The following is a 24,302-nucleotide window of genomic DNA, read 5'->3' on the forward strand; positions in this document are numbered from 1 at the left end:
CACGCGAATGAATACATGCTACCTTTTAAGGCTTCAAGTGGAAGAGATGAGATCAGAGGAGAAGATGAGGACCTCAGCTTGGATTATTTAAACACTTCCTCAATGTAAATAGAGTAACTGAGAAATATAATTATAAAAGAAAAACACAGGGAGAGAGAGAAGGTGGGGGGGCACAGAGGGAGACAGAGAGAGAGAGAGAGCGAGAGAGAGAGATTAAATGTCTCCTGTTGAAAAGTTTTGGCTCCTGCAGTAAAAAGCTGCTGGCTGAAGTTCAGACACGAGGAAAGAGAAGCTCTGTTTATGAAGATCACTGTGACAGTTGAGTTTAACCTTCACACAACATCACTAAACACACAATACATAATATGTACACACACACACACACACACACAGGTTAAGCTAATTTTTGGGCCTGATGATTTTTGAAGTCTCATGAAGCTCAGGCTCATGAGGAACTTTAAATAAGATTTAAAAAATTCAAGGAGAACAGAAGAACAGATGAGATTTTATCGTGTCTAAGCTCAGGACACGTGTTTATAAACACGTAACACACAGCAGAAAATTCAGTGGTGAGTTTTAGATTAAAAACAAGGCTGAGAACATGAGCACTTCTGAATCATTCTTTATTTACCTCCATCTCAGATTCTCATTCAGAGTTTTTTCACAGGACAGAAACACAGCGACGTCGTACCGCTTCTCTCCATAAACACGTCACTTCCATCAGAATCCGATCGGAAAAGCTGTCTTCGGATCGGGAATCTTTAATAGACGTGATATGGAGCGGCGTGAACGACGACTCGAGCAGAAAAAAGAGACAACATTTCTTACAGCATTAACACATTTCCTTTTTTATCTTAGAATGCAGAATTTCCTAGTGATAAAGTAGATTTTCATGAAGAAGCATGAGATAAAAATGATAAAGAACAAAATAAATGTATAGATTTTTATATAACATACAGATTAAATGCATAGTATTTGGTGAAACATAAAATAAATAATACATTACACACAGCTCTGAGGTACAAAATAAATAAAATCCTTCATTAAAAAATTATGATGAAGAAATGTCTTGTTTTTTCTATTTTTTTCTTTCTTTTTTTAAGTATACAAACATTTTACTGTACCACCGAACAGAAACATTTTATTTGATTAAAGTTGTAGAAGTGACATCACCACAGTGAGACCACACAGAGGGAGAACACAGTGACCTTCAGCCGACCTCCAGCTGGACGCCAATCATTATTTATTACCATTAAAGTTAAATAATAAAGCAGATTTAACCTGAGTAGCGTGTTGAGGGGCAGGAGAGCCGAGTAAAGGAGGAATAGATATAATTCTACATTTAAATACTTACATTAAATACCCCTAACCTCTAACTCTAACCCCTAACCCCCAAAACTAAACCTAACTCCTAACCCCTGTCCCCTAACCCCTGAACCCTATCCCCTGTCCCCTAACCCCTATCCCCTGTCCCCTAACCCCTGAACCCTATCCCCTGTCCCCTAACCCCTGAACCCTAACCCCTGTCCCCTAACCCCTGTCCCCTATCCCCTAACCCCTGTCCCCTGAACCCTAACCCCTGTCCCCTAACCCCTATCCCCTGTCCCCTAACCCCTATCCCCTGTCCCCTAACCCCTGAACCCTATCCCGTCCCCTAACCCCTGTCCCTAACCCTGTCCCCTAACCCCTGTCCCCTATCCCCTAACCCCTATCCCCTAACCCCTGTCCCCTATCCCCTGTCCCCTAACCCCTGTCCCCTATCCCTATCCCTGTCCCCTATCCCCTGTCCCCTAACCCCTATCCCCTAACCCCTATCCCCTGTCCCCTAACCCCTGTCCCCTATCCCCTGTCCCCTAACCCCTATCCCCTGTCCCCTAACCCCTGTCCCCTATCCCCTGTCCCCTATCCCCTGTCCCCTGTCCCCTGTCCCCTAACCCCTATCCCCTGACCCCAGGATGGAGTGTGTTGTCTTGTGTAATGCCTTTTTAAAAATCTTCCTTTTAATTTTTGAGGATAAAACATTTATTCCTAAAATGTAGTTAAATACGGTTCGACTCTGTGTGGTCTCCGAGTGAAAAATCAATAATAATTAAAAACATGTAAGAAGTTGCATTTACGAATACGTTCAGTACAAAGAACCTGACGATAAAACACCGAATAAAACAAGCTCTTTTTGTTTGGAGATTTTTTTTGTTTGGATTAAGTGAGCACCGTCTGTACACAAATCATCGTCAGCATACTAAAATGATTCTCAAGGCACTTTTTAATCTTCTTTCTTCTTTTTTTTTTCCTCTTTTCATTCATTTCTGCTTCTTAATCCGGCCTCGTCCTAATAAAACAAGCAAGCAAACTATTTACAGCAGTTTATCTGCTAACAGAACATCCTCTTCCTGTCTCTCTGAACATTTGGTAAAATATCCGTATTTCATCGTCACTGTATTCACACGTGAGAAAAGCCGAGGGTCTGCTCGGAATAATGTGGGATTCATGTCAGGCGGGAGATCTGGGAATGATCCCGTGATTCCAAAGTTTTCTGTGTGAATGTCTGAGTTTTCTCCAGTGATAATTAAAGGATTAAAGAATCTGAGGACATGGTAATTTCACGAGCTAATAAGCTAACACAATAGCATGACCCAGGTCATGTGACCTGTTTAATAAATAATAACTTTAATGTGTCTGTGGAATAAAAGTCTGTTAATTTGCTGGTTTGTTTCCTCGTCCCTCAGAAGCTCAATTTTACATTCAAACAGATCCACTTTTAAAAAATTACATCTGAGTGTGAATTTTGTTTGTTTTCTGTATTACTGATTATTATTACAAACACGCACTCTGAAGCTGTTGCACTTCCTGTTTTCCTGCACGGTTACCGTTGGCGACACGTGACGTCGAAACATGTGATCATCATCAGGTGAGCTTTACAGAAATTAACCCGATTCTCCAGCCGCTGAGTGACAAACTCCAGAGCCTCCAAATACTCCAAAGAGTCCACCTCGAACACGGGTTCCACATCGACTGAGGGGAAACACACACACACACCATCACTTCTCAATAGCTTCTTTTTCCTTTTTTTTCATTTTTCTTTCGTTTATTTTATTTTAAATCATCAAGTCATTAAATCATCTAATGTCATATTAAAGTTTTTTATTTTGTGATTATTCGCTTAATTTGTATTGGCTAATTGTATTTATTTATTTCAATCTTGTTGTTGTTTTTATTCATAAAGTGACTCACACTCAGAGGTCCACTTCTCCGGCTCGAGCATCAGGTGCTTTTTGGTTTGTTCCAGTTCTCTCTTCAGCCAGTCGTATTTTGTTCGTATTTCGGAGATCCTCTGCTGTCGATGCTCCAAAATCTTTAACTTAGCGCTGAAATACACCACGCCCTAGAACCAGGAAAAGAACTCGTCACATCCCTGCAGTGACCGAGGGATCAGTTTCAAGTCACCCTGGGTAGTGCACCTATGCAGTGCACAGTGACAGTACAGTGACCCAAACAGGAATTTGATATGATTTTACTGACCTTATTGACCCCGGACTGCCTCCTCTGCAGATGCTCTACATCATCGATCTCATAAACTTTGATCTCGAAGGGTTCGGCCCCACCCCTCTGAGGGGGGCGGATTGGTCCGTCAAACCAGCGCACTCCGGGGCTCAGGATTGGCTTCCTGGCTGGTGAAGTGGGGTCAAGGGTCAAATTGGGAATGAGGCGTCTTCTCTGGGTTCCTTCAAGTCAAAAGCAATACTAATTTTTAAACGTGCAGCAAGATGATCAGCTTGAGCTCTACTTAAAATGACTCTCCATATGGCATGAAGTGCACTACACAGGGTGGAGACATTCAACAAAAAACACAGGATTTTTCTCAGAATAACATTTTTTACAATGTTGTACAAACCTTGATTTCACTGCCACATTAGGAAGCAGCCCAAACACCACAGAGGAAGAACACTATGTAGTGCACTATAGGGACTTATGTAGGTTTAAGTTGTAGATAAGAGGAATGCAGTGCCCTATGTAGTGCACTAATGTGAGGCAGTCAGTTTCACATCCATTAGTTTTAGTGGAAATGGATTAATGGACCCTGCACCCTAACTAGTGCACTACAGGGAGAGATTTGGCTTTCAGCCTCATTGAGCCATGCCAACATGCACTACTTTTAAGATTCTAACTAGCTATATTGGATCACTAAAATTAATTTGGAGCACTGCCTTTACATGGACATATGAGCATTTGTGTGTTCTGCTCTCTGCATGGTTCGGCTCAGAACATTGGCCTGAAAGCCTGAGAGCTCCAGGGTTTAAAACGTGATTATAAATCTGCTTCCCTCCTCAGTAGCATTACTTACCCTGTAGTGCGCTCTTCAGCAGTCAAGTCCACTCACTCTTTTTAGATTCTACTATTTATTTTACTATTCAGCTATTTTTAAAATGAACATATCTATTCCCAGTTTGTTCTTCTAAGCACTTTATGAACTGGATCACCTTCAAAGTATATATGTATATAAAGAGTATAGTATAGCTCCACGTTTAGCTCAGCACACACACAGTTAAATACACAAGTAGGAAAGAAATCTCAGCAGAGTGAAATGCAGGAGAATGTTTTTACCCTGCGGCAAAGTGGAGGAGGAGTGGGGCACTAAATAATGAGAGACCACACACAACCCTCTCTCACAACTAAAATTCTATTTATTTGGAGATGACTATCATAAACACTCGAGCGTGGGTGGCAGATAGCGAATCACCAGATTCTGTTTAAAGTCGACATATACAACATTTTGGTAATTTCGCTCAGAGATACTAAAGACAGAAATTCCATCATAGACGTAATGCTCACTGTCCATATAGGGATGTGTGTGTGTGTGTTTAATGAAATAAAATGTAAAGTTAAAGCCAGAACACAGAGCTGAAGGTCACACGAGTGTTTCTAGTCTATCAGGAGTCTAAACACTTGCTGTATGAACATGGAGATGAGAAGAAGTTTAGTTAGAGGTCGTGTTCTTCTTACCCGTGTTCCTTTTCTTTGCATTTTTCAGACTCCTCCGCCCACTAACAGAGCTGCTGGTATCACTCATAGACTCCTGAGCAGAAGATGCACTTCCAGTGGCTTCGCTGTCACGCATCATGCTCTCATAACCACTGCTGCCCCCACTGTGGTAGAAAAGGGCAGTTTTCCCCATGGCCGGGGGCAGCTCTCCACTCAGAACACTGCTGTTGTCGCTAGCATGACCGCTGCTGCAACGATGTGGCCTTCGTGGAGCAGTGATCTTACTGTAAGGGGAAGGTAAAGTATGAACCACTGCTGCACCCTGGACCGTTCCTCCTCTTTCCTCGGTATTGCATGTACCTCGTCCATGACCGGTCTGGCTTGCACTGCCCTGCAGAAGTTCTGAGATTCGTCCATTTACAGCTCTAAGAGGCAGCTTCGAGGCAAGCCCTAATCCCCTGTTGCGGCACAGAGACTGAGTTGACCAAGAATTTGGGTTTGGGTTCTTTCCGTTAGGGGGCAGGCTGGAGCTTCTGTTTACTGACTGTGGAAGAGACTTGGTGGAGAAGCTCAAGCTCTTGGTGCTAGATGTGGAAAGGCTACGAGACTTAGGACTGGCCATAAGGAGTTTGGTAACAGCTGAGATTTTGGATTGGCTTGATTTGGGTGAATGCGTTACATTGGAATTACAGTTCGGTCCATTGGTCGGAGAGGAGACGGAGTTACGTATGATGCTTCTGCCGACTCGGGGCATGGTGCTATCTCTCACTACGGCTGCTTTCGATCCAATAAGCGTTAGACTCTGCCCTCTCTCTAGGGAATGACAGTCATAGTGGGCAACATGGGATCTTCCCAGAGAATTGGTTCTGTTAGCCAAAAGCTCAAGTTTGGCACTGAAGAGCCTGCTACCCTCAAAATTTGGTCCTGTTTGTTTACCATTTACACCCAGATCCTCTGGTGTGCTGCCCAAGAAAGGTAAGTGCAGGCTTGGACACTGGGTATTTGTTGAATTATGCTCAGGACTGGCTCGGTTTCTCTGGTCAAGACTTGACTTCCTCACAGGTGGTAAGGGTGGGATTCCTTTCGGACGACTGAAGAACCCTTGCCTTCCAGGTGATCCTCTCCGCTCCAGTGTGGCTCGAGGACTGCAGGGAGTGGACAAAGTAACCCCAAGGGTTTTATATTCTCCACTCATGTAGCGATAGGAAGACTCATCAAGGTCATCCTGCTTGTTTAACCGATGCCATGCTCTAGGAAGGCTGCTGGTCTTGGGGATGTTAGCTGAAAACACAGGAGTGATGCTTTCTGAAGCGTTTAGAACCATTTCACATCCATCTATGACCCTCTTGAAGGAATCAGGAGAACCTTCTGCTTCACAACTGCTTGAACTGTTTCTGTCTAACACATTTTTACTCTTTATATATTTAGATGTTCCTTTCTCTAGCTTTACTTCACAGACAAGTTCCTCAGGGCTAGCTGAATCCCTTTTCATCCAGGGATCATTGAAGACCATCTCACTTGAGAGAGGAACTGGTGGAGATCTGGGATCATTGACAGAAGGGTGTTTGGTTGGTGGATCATGAGTAATGGGCATTACAGTAACACAAGGCTGAGCTGTTATGTTAGTTTTGTTAGGGGAAAAGCTAGTGAAGGTGCATAATGACTGAACATTGGAAATGGTGACTGTTGTTTTTCCCATGGTTGGAGACATTTTGGTAGAAGTTTCATTTACACAGAAAACATTTCCATCCTCCCTTTTCTGTTCTGTGAGCTCTCCTACCTCATTCATTTCCAGAAGCTGAACCTCAGCTAGTTTGTCACCCTGCCCAAAGCATTGCTGTGTAACAAAGCTATGACAAGTCTCTTCTCCACCACTTCCTGTGCTTATTTCAGTCAGCCAAGAACTGTTAGAGGGCCATCGGCTCATGATGACCTCTCCTTCCACCTTGCCAAGAGGCAGAAATTTAGCAATGTTGGCTTCTGAGATGGTGGCAGTGGTTATGGAGGCTAGATTGCTGTAGCACTCCAGGTCTTCACTCATACTGCTGATGATGCTGACGGGCCGTGAACCCGATGCAAGAGCCTGAACTGAGCACTCGCTGTCGAAGCTGATAACACTGGTGGGCCTGCCATCCTCCATGATCCCGTTCACTGTTAGCTCCTCAACAAGGGTGAAGACCAAATCATCGTCAGCCTGTGGCTCTAAGAGCTGCTGTAAGGTGACTGTTGTGCTGTTCTTATTGTCCAGAGGGAGTTGAGGAACATCGTCACATAGTGTGTCCACTGAACCTAAACTGTTACAGGAAGAAGAGCATTTTAGTACCCGTGGACTCATCCCAACAGGAGATGTTCTGAATTCAGCCTGAAGCAACGACTCAGTGGACGACTTTCCTGAATCTCTGTGCAGGTTTTGTGTGGATTGCGGAGGTGTATTAGGCATCACTCCTTTCTGAGTGTACACCTTGCAGCGCTGAGAAGGTGAGGAGGGGGGTTTGTATTCAGATGTTTTTGTCAAGCTAGCTATACCGAGTCTGGGAGAACCCATGGAACGAGGTTTGCTATCACTGCTGCTTCCTCCACTAATGGACTCCCTGCTGTTATGAAGACTGGAGCTGTTGGCCCTTTGAAGAGATGTGAGCTGTCCCACACCAGTCCCTCCAGTTACACTTGTAGAAAGAGCACAACTATTTATTGTAGACTTTGTCAGACTTTCTATAATGGACTGTGCAATCTCAGCTTCCTCTACCACTTCCCGGATCTCCTCCAGTTGCTGATCATTAGAGATCCTCTTGGGAGAACCTGTGGTGGTACGCGATGGAAGAGACTCAATTTTCTTAAGTCTGTTGGATGGAACTTCTTCAAAAGGAAAATTGGTTACCTCCTCGCTGCCATCAATGCACCCCAGACGCTCCTGCAGCTCTGCAAACGTGTTGCATTTGAGACAGTCCTTCTCCTGCTTGCTGGAGTCTGCAGTTTCTTCAGGTACAGGAGGAAGTGTCTGAGGATGAAGGGTCTGAATCGACTGGACATTTTGCGGGGGCTGGATTAGAGAATCACCTAACTGAGACGACTGCCTGCCTTGGCCAGCCTTATCCTTGTGTATAGAAGGGATGATGGGTACAAACTCCGGAGGACCTTCGTTATCTGTGAGCTCTCTGTCCGAAAGCGCTGAACCATTCGGACCCACGTAAATGACAGTATCGCAGGACTGCTCGCTGCTGGAATAATCATCTGGGTCACTGGAAATGTGAAGCAGGGGTATTTCAGAGTCTCTAACATTCCTGGAGTGTATGTTTCGGAGCTGAGTCGGACGTCTCATCCTTCCCTCCTCGCATGAGCTTTCTCCACCGGAGGAGCTGGACGTGTACTGCTGCAAGAGACACAACTGGAAATTAGATCTAGAAATAGAAATCAGATTTCTGTTTGACATACGAAGCTACGATAATAAATGACTTCCTGATTCCAGTGAACTGCTTAATTTTGAATTGTTGTAGAAATCAAAGGTTCTTAACAGAATAAAAAGGTGTGGCTCATACCATGCTTACTTTAGTCTTCTTCTTCTTCATCTTCAGCACTCGAGATGCAATCTGTAGTGCAGACAGAGTTTCTGAGAAGTGGCTGGGAGAGGAGGAGATGTGAGCGATCATAGTAGTGCGGCAGTTCATGTTGCCCAGCGATTCTCTCAACAGCATCGTTAACTTACTGTCCCTGTGAACCAAAAAATGACCACAAAATAATTAATCACCAAAGAGGTCAGCTTGAGAGCTTCCTCAGACCTGACAGTATAGACCAGTGAAGGAGACAAAGAGGAACAATAAGCTCTGATCACATTATTAATTACAGCTGATTGTTTTTCCTGTGTGTGATCTAAATGAGCCAACTTTAGACACAGAATCAGATTATTGAGTGCTGTGTCGCTCTGACTCACCGGCTACATTCAATTATTTTGTTTCCCAGCTTTGACATTTAATCCCGGTGTTTACGCGGCCTCATCCAGAACATAGCAACCAGCATTTAGCTCTCATTAAATCACGCTAAGATCAGTGACATTTTTCTGCATTTCTAATTTATTCATAGCAAAGTTTTATTCATTTAAAATCTCCCTGAGCCTTAATTACATCTCTCCTCATCTCCTCTCTGCAGAACGCTGAATTCAGAGCTTCAAACCCACACACCGCTTCTGCAATGTGAATTAAATTAGCATAAAATCCGCACATGCCTCGGAGGGGGAAAACACGATCTGCAGGCTGTGGGCCTCAGAGCTGCAAGTGTTTAACCCGAGAGATGAGACGGGACAGGATAAGGATGAGAATAGAAATATAAATCAGCATCTGTTTCCGAGGCCCTGCTGAGCATGCTCGTGTACCTTCAAGAACCGAGAATAAATTATTGTGAGGTTAGGTTCCACAGTTTTAGGATTCCAACCTGATTTTTGGCGTTTCAACTTTCTCCACTTCTTAGCTAAATAAGAAGACGTGACGGTCTCGGCTTCTGTTTGAGTTGACGTTACTGTAGACACAGGACTACAACAGAATGCACCCAGAATGCACAGATGCAACCTGATGCATTTTCCTTTGATAGTAAAGGACAGAGTTGTTGATCATATTTAAATGTAAATCTTTAAAGATTTTATTCTTAGCACTTCATCACTGGGGTTACTACGGGAACACGCCTGTATGGACGTTCTTACCAGTACCTTATCATGTTCTAATCGTGTGGGAACATTTTCACGTTTGTGTAAAATAGGAACTGGAGATTTTAGTGAAATGGTTTCTGTGAGCTTTAACTCCACATTACAGTGTAAAAAACAGACGACGGTGAAGGTGAAGGTGAAGAGTCAGCTGAACTCCTACTTGTAGGGAATGTGTTTCGAGCCGTTGACAAGGGCAAGGATGACATTCCCGAGGGCCGAGAGAGACAGACACTGACTGGGCGTGGCACTTTCACAGGGTTTAGACGGCTCCTTCACACAGCTTCCCAAATCGATCAGGTGCAGACGACTGCGGCCTCCGGACACTGACACACACACACACACATACACACATTTGCATGCAAATATAATATAATATTTGAATTCTTTCTGAAACTGAGGAACTCATTATGAAGGTATTTTTAAGTACTTTTAAGTATTTTAAGTATTTTTAAGGCTTTTTTTCAGTACTCCTCCTCCTGTTACTCACTCAGGACTAAAGTTAAGCACATATGCAAACTGGATGTTATTTAGTCATTAATGGGATGTAAGTGAAACAGAAAATTACATAGAAATTATATTAGAAATTTACATACAATCTACAATCTGTAATGGGGACACACCCAGGAACACATATACTCACTGCCTCCTTTCCCGCTCTTCTCCATGCGGTACTGGTAGATGTGCAGTGTGAAGAGCATGTGTGAGTTGCGATGTTCGTCCTCGTCACACTCGGCCCGGCTGCTGTAGCGAGCCGCGATAGCAGCATCCAGAAAGAAGGCGGCTTTCTCCGCTGTGGGCGCTCGCAGCTCGCTCTGATTCTGCAGCTAAAAAACACAAACACACTCGCGCATTACACACCATTCCACATCATCAATATTCATCAGTCTTACGCTAACAGACACAGCAGGATGGCAGAACGGTGGTGCATTTCTCCCACTTTCACAATCGTTTTATTAACTTTGTTTAATTTTCTTTAATTACTTTAAAACTTAGTTAAAAATGTAAAAAAATGCTAGTTATGAAATATTAACTCCTCATTAAGATTTAAATGTGGTATAAATAGATTTTATTTATCAGCTCACAGTGATAACTTTGTTACTCCACCATGTTAATAAAGAATTAATAAGCCGTGTTAATAAACAGTGTTAATAACACCGTCACCTGTAAGGGAAGAGCTGAAGTTATTTTCGGAGAGTGTTGCACATTTTGACAAAATTAATTAAAATAAATAGATGAACTAATAATAAATAAAAGGAGAAATTATTTAGTGTTTAATGTGAATTCAGTCTCACTCAGTGACAAACTCGTGACTGTTTGAGGTTTTATTTGTGAATCAGATTAAAGCTGCTGTAAGGAGGATTACACTCCGACCAGTTCGTCTGCAGAATTATTCGTTTATCATTTTAATCTGGACAGTGACCACTTTATCTAGCTCCTAATGTCCACAGCCATGTCTCCTTCACACTCAAGTCCTGCTTTAACTTTAATCAGAGCCAATAAGAAGAGACGAGAAAATCCATGATCACAGCAAAACGAGTACAGTCTCACACATACACACACACACACACACACACACACAGACAGCGCGCGTTTATTTGAAACTCACAATCACGTGGTCTTCACCTTGTACCTGTTCCTGACCCTGAAACACTCAGTGTGACCGCGGCTCCTCACCTGCATGCCACAGATGGGGTCTTCACACAGGTAAACTCCAGGTGACTGGCCGTCCTGTAAACTGCCTGTGGCCACATCAGAGAGCAGGTCCTTCAGGTTCTCGTCTTTCCCCCAGACCTCCACAGCAGAGACGCGGACAGAGAACCGAGCTCCTGTCTTCTCCTTCCGCTCCGTAATGATCTTAAAGAGCCAGGAGATAGCGCAGGGGATAATGCCCAGGTTCTGCATGGAGTCGTCCTTCCCAATCATGGTGTAGGTTTTTCCTACACACACACACACACACACACACAATGTATATAAACCCTAAGAGCTCTGAAATAAACTTCTTAACTTAAAAATTATTTTATTATTATTTTAAATAAAATTATTAAATGATATTAATGTGATTAATTAGTGCAGGCACACACACACACACTGATTTATATTACAGAGCCCTGTCCTAAACCACACACTCTCTCCACTACACAGTGCACATGAACAGTGACAGATGGCTTTACAGCTCTGCTCTGCTGGAGTCACCGTGAGACATCCATCAGATTTAAACAGAAATTTCTCCAACAATGTGTGTGTTTGTGTGTGTGTGTTATCATTCATTTCACAGGAAAAACAGAATCAGTGTTTTAATGTGTGTATTTAATAAAGATGTATGGAAATCCTCCTGAGTGCAATTTATACATTTGACATCAAAACACACACACACACACACACTTAAATCCGAAGAGTAATGAATGGAAATGTAAAAGATAATTGAACAAACAGGACATTCATTTATGAGATCATTAATTATCTCATACATTAGTGTAACTTCAGATCAAAAGCTAAAGACACTCCCTGTTTCCTGTTTCCTCCCCACAACACATACATTTTAACACAACACCAGAAAGTGTTCATTCTAATGAATTATGTTTAAAGGCTGAATAAAAACCACAAAGCTGCACTAGCAGTGAAAATGCTTCAGTTGATTTATTTCTTGGTTTATTGTTTTGTTTATTAGTTTATGTGTAAAGTAGTTTTGTGGAATGTGAGCAGACGTGAAATAGATCTTTTAATGATCAGAATATGAAATGAGTATTTTGGTATTTGTCATAAAATAAATCAGTGAACTGTATTACAGCTTTATTACAGGAAGTGGGTGACATTAGCTTTCCCCGCGTGTCACAGCAGCTATGAGTTAGTGTCTTCTGTGACAAACCTCTCCATTTCCTGTTTCTAATTTTGTGTCCATGCCTCTCTGAGATGCTGGTTTGTCTCAGTGGTGTCGTGTTCGACCTTGTCTCATCTGTGTTTTAAGAGCAGTAACATTTGCTAACACACGCTAACACACAGTAACACACACTAACATGCTAACACACAGTAACACACACTAACATGCTAACACACAGTAACACACAGTAACATGCTAACACATGCTTACACACACTAACACACGCTAACACATGCTTACACACGCTAACACATGCTTACACACACTAACATGCTTACACACACTAACACACGCTAACACATGCTTACACACGCTAACACACAGTAACACGCTAACACACAGTAACACACACTAACATGCTAACACACAGTAACACACACTAACACGCTAACATACACTAACATGCTACCACACACTAACACACTTACACACACTAACACGCTAATGCACACTAACACACACTAACACTAACACGCTAACACACACTAACACACGCTTACACACGCTAACACACAGTAACACACAGTAACACGCTAACACACAGTAACACACAGTAACACGCTAACACACAGTAACACACACTAACATGCTAACACACAGTAACACACAGTAACATGCTAACACACAGTAACACACAGTAACATGCTAACACATGCTTACACACGCTAACACACAGTAACACACACTAACACACGCTAACACACGCTAACACACGCTTACACACGCTAACACATGCTTACACACGCTAACACACAGTAACACACACTAACATGCTAACACACACTTACACACAGTAACACACACTAACAGGCTAACACAGGCTAACAAACGCTAACACATGCTTACACACGCTAACACACTAACACGCTAACACAGTTACACACACTAACATGCTAACACACACTAACACATGCTTACACACGCTAACACACAGAAACACACACTAACATGCTAACACATGCTTACACACGCTAACGCACGCTAACACATGCTTATACACGCTAACGCACGCTAACACACACTAACACACAGTAACACACAATAACACACACTAACACACTAACATGCTAACACACACTAACACGCTAACGCACGCTAACACACACTAACACGCTAACACACGCTTACACACGCTTACACACGCAAACACACAGTAACACACACTAACAGGCTAACACACAGTAACACACACTAACATGCTAACATACACTAACATGCTAACACACACTTACACACACTAACATGCTAACACACACTAACACACACACACAGTAACACACCAACAGGCTTACACATGCTAACACAAACTAACACATGCTTACACACAATGACACGCTAACACACTAACAAACACTAACACGCTAAAACACACTAACACACGCTTACACACTTACACACACTAACACACACACACAGTAACACACACTAACACACACTAACACACACTAACACGCTAACACACTAACACATGCTTACACACACAAACACACAGTAACACACACTAACAGGCTAACACACAGTGACACACACTAACACGCTAACACACACTAACATGTTAACACACACTTACACACACTTACACACACTAACATGTTAACACACACTAACACACACTTACACACACTAACATGTTAACACACACTAACACACACTAACACACTTACACACGCTAACACACACTAACACACACACACAGTAACACACACCAACAGGCTTACACATGCTAACACAAACTAACACATGCTTACACACAATGACACGCTAACACACTCTAACAAACACTAACACGCTAACACACACTAACACACGCTTACACACTTACACGCTAACACACACTAACACGCTAACACACAATAACACACACTAACACACACTAACACGCTAACACACACTAACACGCTAACACACACTAACATGTTAACACACACTTACACGCTTACACACACTTACACACACTAACATGTTAACACACACTAACACACTAACATGTTAACACACACTAACACACACTAACACACACTAACATGTTAACACACACTAACACACACTAACATGTTAACACACACTAACATGTTAACACACACTAACACACACTAACATGTTAACACACACTAACATGTTAACACACACTAACACACACTAACATGTTAACACACTAACATGTTAACACACACTAACACACACTAACATGTTAACACACACTAACATGTTAACACACACTAACACACACTAACATGTTAACACACACTAACATGTTAACACACACTAACACACACTAACATGTTAACACACACTAACACACACTAACATGTTAACACACTAACATGTTAACACACACTAACACACACTAACATGTTAACACACACTAACATGTTAACACACACTAACATGTTAACACACACTAACACACACTAACATGTTAACACACACTAACATGTTAACACACACTAACTACACTCGCTCCAGAACCTGTTCCCTCCCCGTCTCTGAGGAAGGGGAGTGTCATTCTGTTCCATGTGATTTTGGATCATTTACATTACACCAACATCTTCATGGTCAAAAGTATATGGACGCCTGACACAACTATACTTATGTTTGTTGAGCTGGTTGGACAGCTCCCAAATCTCTAAACTTTAGGGTTTAAGAGAGGATTTAGGGGTTGGGCTTTAGGGGAGGTTTTAGGAGTTAGGGATTTAGGTTAGGTGTTAGGGATTAGGGTTTAGATTAGGGGTTAGGGATTTGGGTTTAGGTTAGGGGTTAGGGATTAGGGTTTAGGTTGAGATTAGGGGAGGATTTAGTGATTAGGGTTTAGGTTGGGATTAGGGATTAGGGTTTAGGTTGAGATTAGGGGAGGATTTAGGGATTAGGGATTAGGTTGGGGTTAGGGATTAGGGTTTAGGTTGAGATTAGGGGAGGATTTAGGGATTAGGGATTAGGTTGGGGTTAGGGATTAGGGTTTAGGAATTAGGAATTAGGGTTTAGGTTGAGATTAGGGGAGGATTTATGGATTAGGGATTAGGTTGGGGTTAGGGATTAGGGTTAAGAATTAGGGTTTAGGTTGAGATTAGGGGAGGATTTAGGGATTAGGGATTAGGTTGGGGTTAGGGATTAGGGATTAGGTTGGGGTTAGGGTTTAGGGTTTAGGTTGAGATTAGGGGAGGATTTAGGGATTAGGTTGGGGTTAGGGATTAGAGTTTAGGTTGGGGTTAGGGTTTAGGTTGAGATTAGGGGAGGATTTAGGGATTAGGGATTAGGTTGGGGTTAGGGATTAGGGTTTAGGTTGGGGTTAGGGTTTAGGAATTAGGGAGAGATTAGGGAAGGATTTAGGGATTAGGGATTAGGGTTTAGTTAAGGGGTTAGGGTTTAGGAATTAGGGATTAGGGTTTAGATTGAGATTAGGGGAGGATTTAGGGATTAGGTTGGGGTTAGGGATTAGGGTTTAGGTCAGGGATTAGGGTTTAGGAATTAGGGAGAGATTAGGGGAGGATTTAGGGATTAGGGATTAGGGTTTAGTTAAGGGGTTAGGCTGTGTGTTTTGGTAGCTAGCATTCTCCAGACCCAGCTTCCTCCATCAGCCAGTCAGATCATGGAGCATGATTTTTCACGTGTGTGGAGTGGAGTATGACATCATCACTCTTAAAGTCACTGAGCTCCTCGGTATGACCCGCCCTACTGTTAATGTGTCTGTGGAGACTGCAGGCCTGTGTGCTGGACTTTATTCACTTATCAGCAGTGGGCGTGGCTGAAACACCTGCTCTCAGTAGCAAGGGGGCAAATACTTTTGGCCATATTGTGTATTTTATATTCAAAAAGTCTATTAGTGTCAGGAAACTCAATTTACTGCTTCAGTGTTTGTTCAAAATAAAGTTAAAAAATGACTATTATTATTATTGTTATTAAAGTTTAAATAGAACTTGGATTGGTGAAGAAAGAGGAATGAAGGAAATTTATCAGTTAAATTAGTTTAAACATTGTGTTTAACAGCTGATTAAATAAAAGTGTGAAATTAAACATACATTTTGAAAATTTAAAATATCTAATAATAAATAACACGCACACACACACACACACACACACACACACACACACACACAGGCACAACAACAACTTATCTCACCCAGTTTGGTGTGACCAAAACAGAACACACATCCATCAGCTCCATTCACCACCGACTGGATCACCTCCGCTACTGTACCTGCACACACCTCTGCCTGTAACACACACACACACACACACACACACACACTCCTTTTTCATAAGGGATATTACTTTCTAAGTATTGTTGCACAGGACAATTCAAACAGGAAGTGGAGAAGGACAAGCATTCACCTGTGAGGCATCATGTGAGAAGGCGGAGTCAAAGGTAAACATTTTGGGTGGGGCTTGGGTGGAGGCTCCTCGTTTCTGATTGGAGCTCTGCTGAGAGGTGGAGTTAACAGCTGGGTCCATAATGCTAACCTGTTTCTTACGAGAGTCAACTTTCAGGAAGGAGCTGGACTCAGCGTGGGACACAGCACACACGCGCAGCATCACCTTCACCTAGACACACACACATACACACACACATACACACATACACACATACACACACACATACACACACACACACATCCTGTTCTCTAAAGCATACAGCAGAGACGTTTGTCCAGTGTAAATGCCAACATTAGCATCTTGGAGGTAACCTCAGACAAGACCAGAGGATATTTAAAGGTGTTCCAAATTAGAGAGGAAATGAGACTCTGTTAAATGTCATGACTCCGCCCACTTCATAACATCAAACATTTGTTAATTAGGTGACATTTTACACACACTCTGCACACACATCACACACTCTACACACACATCACACACTCTACACACACATCACACACTCTACACACACACATCACACACTCTACACACACATCACACACTCTACACACACATCACACACTCTACACACAGTCATCACACACTCTACACACACATCACACACTCTACACACACATCACACACTCTACACACACATCACACACTCTACACACACATCACACACTGCACACACATCACACACTCTACACACATCACACACTCTACACACACATCACACACTCTACACACACATCACACACTCTACACACACATCACACACTCTACACACACATCACACACTCTACACACACATCACACACTCTACACACACATCACACACTCTGCACACACATCACACACTCTACACACAGTCATCACACACTCTACACACACATCACACACTCTACACACACATCACACACTCTACACACACATCACACACTCTACACACACATCACACACTCTACACACACATCACACACTGCACACACATCACACACTCTACACACATCACACACTCTACACACACATCACACACTCTACACACACATCACACACTCTACACACACATCACACACTCTACACACACATCACACACTCTACACACACATCACACACTCTGCACACACATCACACACTCTACACACACATCACACACTCTACACACACATCACACACTCTACACACACATCACACACTCTACACATACATCACACACTCTACACACACATCACACACTCTACACACACATCACACACTCTACACATACATCACACACTCTACACACACATCACACACTCTACACACACATCACACACTCTGCACACACATCACACACTCTACACACACATCACACACTCTGCACACACATCACACACTCTGCACACACATCACACACTCTGCACACACATCACACACTCTACACACACATCACACACTCTACACACACACACATCACACACTCTGCACACACATCACACACTCTACACACACATCACACACTCTACACACACATCACACACTCTGCACACACATCACACACTCTACACACACATCACACACTCTACACACACATCACACACTCTACACACACATCACACACTCTACACACACACACATCACACACTCTGCACACACATCACACACTCTACACACACATCACACACTCTACACACACATCACACACTCTACACACACATCACACACTCTGCACACACATCACACACTCTACACACACATCACACACTCTACACACACATCACACACTCTACACACACATCACACACTCTACACACACATCACACACTCTGCACACACATCACACACTCTACACACACATCACACACTCTACACACACATCACACACTCTACACACACACACATCACACACTCTGCACACACATCACACACTCTACACACACATCACACACTCTACACACACATCACACACTCTACACACACATCACACACTCTACACACACATCACACACTGCACACACATCACACACTCTGCACACACATCACACACTCTACACACACATCACACACTCTACACACACATCACACACTCTACACACACATCACACACTCTACACACACACACATCACACACTCTGCACACACATCACACACTCTACACACACATCACACACTCTACACACACATCACACACTCTACACACACATCACACACTCTGCACACACATCACACACTCTACACACACATCACACACTCTACACACACATCACACACTCTAAACACACACACACTCTACACACACATCACACACTCTACACACACATCACACACTCTACACACACATCACACACTACACACACATCACACACTCTACACACACATCACACACTCTACACACACATCCCACACTCTACACACACACTCTACACACACATCACACACTCTACACACACATCACACACTCTGCACACACATCACACACTCTACACACACATCACACACTCTACACACACATCACACACTCAACACACACATCAAACACTCTGCACACACATCACACACTCTACACACACATCACACACTCTGCACACACATCACACACTCTGCACACACATCACACACTCTACACACACATCACACACTCTACACACACATCACACACTCTACACACACATCACACACTCTACACACACATCACACACTCTGCACACACATCACACACTCTACACACACATCACACACTCTGCACACACATCACACACTCTGCACACACATCACACACTCTACACACACATCACACACTCTACACACACACATCACACACTCTACACACACATCACACACTCTGCACACACATCACACACTCTGCACACACATCACACACTCTGCACACACATCACACACTCTACACACACATCACACACTCTACACACAAATCACACACTCTACACAAACAAATCACACACTCTACACACACATCACACACTCTACACACACATCCCACACTCTACACACACATCACACACTCTACACACACATCACACACTCTACACACACATCACACACTCTACACACACATCACACACTCTACACACACATCACACACTCTACACACACATCACACACTCTACACACACACATCACACACTCTACACACACATCACACACTCTACACACACATCACACACTCTACACACACATCACACACTCTACACACACATCACACACTCTGCACACACATCACACACTCTACACACACATCACACACTCTACACACACATCACACACTCTACACACACATCACACACTCTACACACACATCACACACTCTACACACACATCACACACTCTACACACACATCACACACTCTACACACACATCACACACTCTACACACACATCACACACTCTACACACACACACATCACACACTCTACACACACATCACACACTCTACACACACATCACACACTCTGCACACACATCACACACTCTACACACACATCACACACTCTACACACACATCACACACTCTACACACACATCACACACTCTACACACACATCACACACTCTACACACACATCACACACTCTACACACACATCACACACTCTACACACACATCACACACTCTACACACACATCACACACTCTGCACACACATCACACACTCTGCACACACATCACACACTCTACACACAGTCATCACACACTCTACACACACATCACACACTCTACACACACATCCCACACTCTACACACAGTCATCACACACTCTACACACACATCACACACTCTGCACACACATCACACACTCTGCACACACATCACACACTCTACACACACACATCACACACTCTACACACACATCACACACTCTACACACACAAATCACACACTCTACACACACATCACACACTCTACACACACACATCACACACTCTACACACACATCACACACTCTACACACACATCACACACTGCACACACATCACACACTCTACACACACATCACACACTCTACACACACATCACACACTCTGCACACACATCACACACTCTGCACACACATCACACACTCTACACATACATCACACACTCTACACACACATCACACACTCTACACACACATCACACACTCTGCACACACATCACACACTCTACACACACATCACACACTCTACACACACACACACATCACACACTCTACACACATCACACACTCTACACACACATCACACACTCTACACACACATCACACACATCACACACTCTAAACACACACACACTCTACACACACATCACACACTCTACACACACATCACACACTCTACACACACATCACACACTCTAAACACACACACACTCTACACACACATCACACACTCTACACACACATCACACACTCTACACACACATCCCACACTCTACACACACATCACACACTCTACACACACATCACACACTCTGCACACACATCACACACTCTGCACACACATCACACACTCTACACACACACATCACACACTCTACACACACATCACACACTCTACACACACAAATCACACACTCTACACACACATCACACACTCTACACACACACATCACACACTCTACACACACATCACACACTCTACACACACATCACACACTCTACACACACATCACACACTCTACACACACATCACACACTCTGCACACACATCACACACTCTACACACATCACACACTCTACACACACATCACATACTCTACACATACATCACACACATCACACACTCTACACACACATCACACACTACACACACATCACACACTCTACACACACACACATCACACACTCTGCACACACATCACACACTCTACACACACATCACACACTCTACACACACATCACACACTCTACACACACAAATCACACACTCTACACACACACATCACACACTCTACACACACATCACACACTCTACACACACATCACACACTCTACACACAAATCACACACTCTACACACACAAATCACACACTCTACACACACATCACACACTCTACACACATCACACACTCTACACACACATCACACACTCTACACACACACACACATCACACACTCTACACACACATCACACACTCTACACACACATCACACACTCTACACACACATCACACACTCTAAACACACACAAACTCTACACACACATCACACACTCTACACACACATCACACACTCTACACACACATCACACACTCTACACATACATCACACACTCTACACACACATCACACACTCTACACACATCACACACTCAACACACACATCACACACTCTACACACACATCACACACTCTACACATACATCACACACTCTACACATACATCACACACTCTACACACACATCACACACTCTACACACATCACACACTCTACACACACATCACACACTCTACACACACATCACACACTCTACACATACATCACACACTCTACACACACATCACACACTCTACACACACATCACACACTCTACACACACATCACACACTCTGCACACACATCACACACTCTACACACATCACACACTCTACACACACATCACACACTCTGCACACACATCACACACTCTACACACACATCACACACTCTGCACACACATCACACACTCTACACACATTACACACTCTACACACACACATCACACACTCTACACACACACATCACACACTCTACACACACACATCACACACTCTACACACACACATCACACACTCTACACACACATCACACACTTTACACACATCACACACTCTACACACATCACACACTCAACACACACATCACACACTCTACACACACATCACACACTCTACACACACACTCTACACACATCACACACTCTGCACACACATCACACACTCTACACACACATCACACACATCACACACTCTACACACATCACACACTCGACACACACACATCACACACTCTACACACATCACACACTCTGCACACACATCACACACTCTACACACACATCACACACATCACACACTCTACACACATCACACACTCTACACACACACATCACACACATCACACACTCTGCACACACATCACACACTCTGCACACACATCACACACTCTACACACACACATCACACACATCACACACTCTGCACACACATCACACACTCTTCACACACATCACACACTCTACACACACATCACACACTCTGCACACACATCACACACTCTACACACACACATCACACACTCTACACACATCACACACTCAACACACACATCACACACTCTGCACACACACATCACACACTCTACACACACATCACACACTCTACACACATCACACACATCACACACTCTACACACATCACACACTCTGCACACACATCACACACACATCACACACATCACACACTCTGCACACACATCACACACTCTACACACACATCACACACTCTACACACACATCACACACTGCACACACATCACACACTCTACACACACATCACACACTCTACACACACATCACACACTCTACACACACACATCACACACTCTACACACATCACACACTCTACACACACATCACACACTCTGCACACATGACACACTCTACACACACATCACACACTCTACACACATCACACACTCTACACACACATCACACACACATCACACACTCTGCACACACATCACACACTGCACACACATCACACACTCTACACACACATCACACACTCTACACACACATCACACACTCTACACACACATCACACACTCTGCACACACATCACACACTCTACACACACATCACACACTCTACACACACATCACACACTCTACACACACATCACACACTCTACACACATCACACACTCTACACACACATCACACACTCTACACACATCACACACTCTACACACATCACACACTCTACACACACATCACACACTCTGCACACACATCACACACTCTACACACATCACACACTCTACACACACATCACACACTCTACACACACATCACACACTCTACACACACACATCACACACTCTACACACATCACACACTCTACACACACATCACACACATCACACACTCTACACACATCACACACTCGACACACACACATCACACACTCTGCACACACATCACACACTCTACACACACATCACACACTCTGCACACACATCACACACTCTACACACACACATCACACACTCTACACACATCACACACTCTACACACACATCACACACTCTGCACACACACATCACACACTCTACACACACATCACACACTCTACACACATCACACACTCTACACACACATCACACACACATCACACACATCACACACTCTGCACACACATCACACACTCTACACACACATCACACA

The 24,302-nt window shown here is 43.4% G+C and overlaps 2 protein-coding genes across 4 annotated transcripts in view; one reads left to right on the forward strand and one right to left on the reverse strand.

Annotated features, from left to right (window-relative positions):
- Positions 1-1,427, forward strand: part of smyd3 (SET and MYND domain containing 3) — a 54,609-nt gene extending 53,182 nt beyond the window's left edge. The window contains exon 13 of one of the 2 annotated variants that reach the window (XM_058399672.1): positions 1-1,427. This exon is cut by the window's left edge and continues 622 nt beyond it. Coding sequence is in view for 1 of the 2 variants with exons in the window: in XM_058399671.1 (XP_058255654.1) it covers positions 668-706 (39 nt within the window). In the remaining variant the exon portion in view is untranslated. The other variant, XM_058399671.1, reaches the window with a different exon arrangement.
- Positions 1,428-1,931: 504 nt separating this feature from the next.
- The window catches only part of kif26ba (kinesin family member 26Ba), a 91,828-nt gene continuing 69,457 nt past the window's right edge, over positions 1,932-24,302 (reverse strand). Inside the window, exons 6-15 of one of the 2 annotated variants that reach the window (XM_058399434.1) lie at positions 16,881-17,090; positions 16,669-16,762; positions 11,348-11,610; positions 10,314-10,497; positions 9,834-9,996; positions 8,526-8,688; positions 5,002-8,350; positions 3,520-3,722; positions 3,232-3,382; positions 1,932-3,012 (exon numbers count right to left, since the gene is read on the reverse strand). In XM_058399434.1, the coding sequence (XP_058255417.1) occupies positions 2,864-3,012; positions 3,232-3,382; positions 3,520-3,722; positions 5,002-8,350; positions 8,526-8,688; positions 9,834-9,996; positions 10,314-10,497; positions 11,348-11,610; positions 16,669-16,762; positions 16,881-17,090 (4,929 nt within the window). In that variant the 3' untranslated portion in view covers positions 1,932-2,863. Of the gene's footprint in view, positions 3,013-3,231; positions 3,383-3,519; positions 3,723-5,001; positions 8,351-8,516; positions 8,689-9,833; positions 9,997-10,313; positions 10,498-11,347; positions 11,611-16,668; positions 16,763-16,880; positions 17,091-24,302 lie in introns of both variants that reach the window. The other variant, XM_058399433.1, reaches the window with a different exon arrangement.

This window comes from Hemibagrus wyckioides, linkage group LG09 (assembly GCF_019097595.1).
Source record: "Hemibagrus wyckioides isolate EC202008001 linkage group LG09, SWU_Hwy_1.0, whole genome shotgun sequence".
Taxonomy (NCBI): Eukaryota; Metazoa; Chordata; class Actinopteri; order Siluriformes; family Bagridae; genus Hemibagrus; species Hemibagrus wyckioides.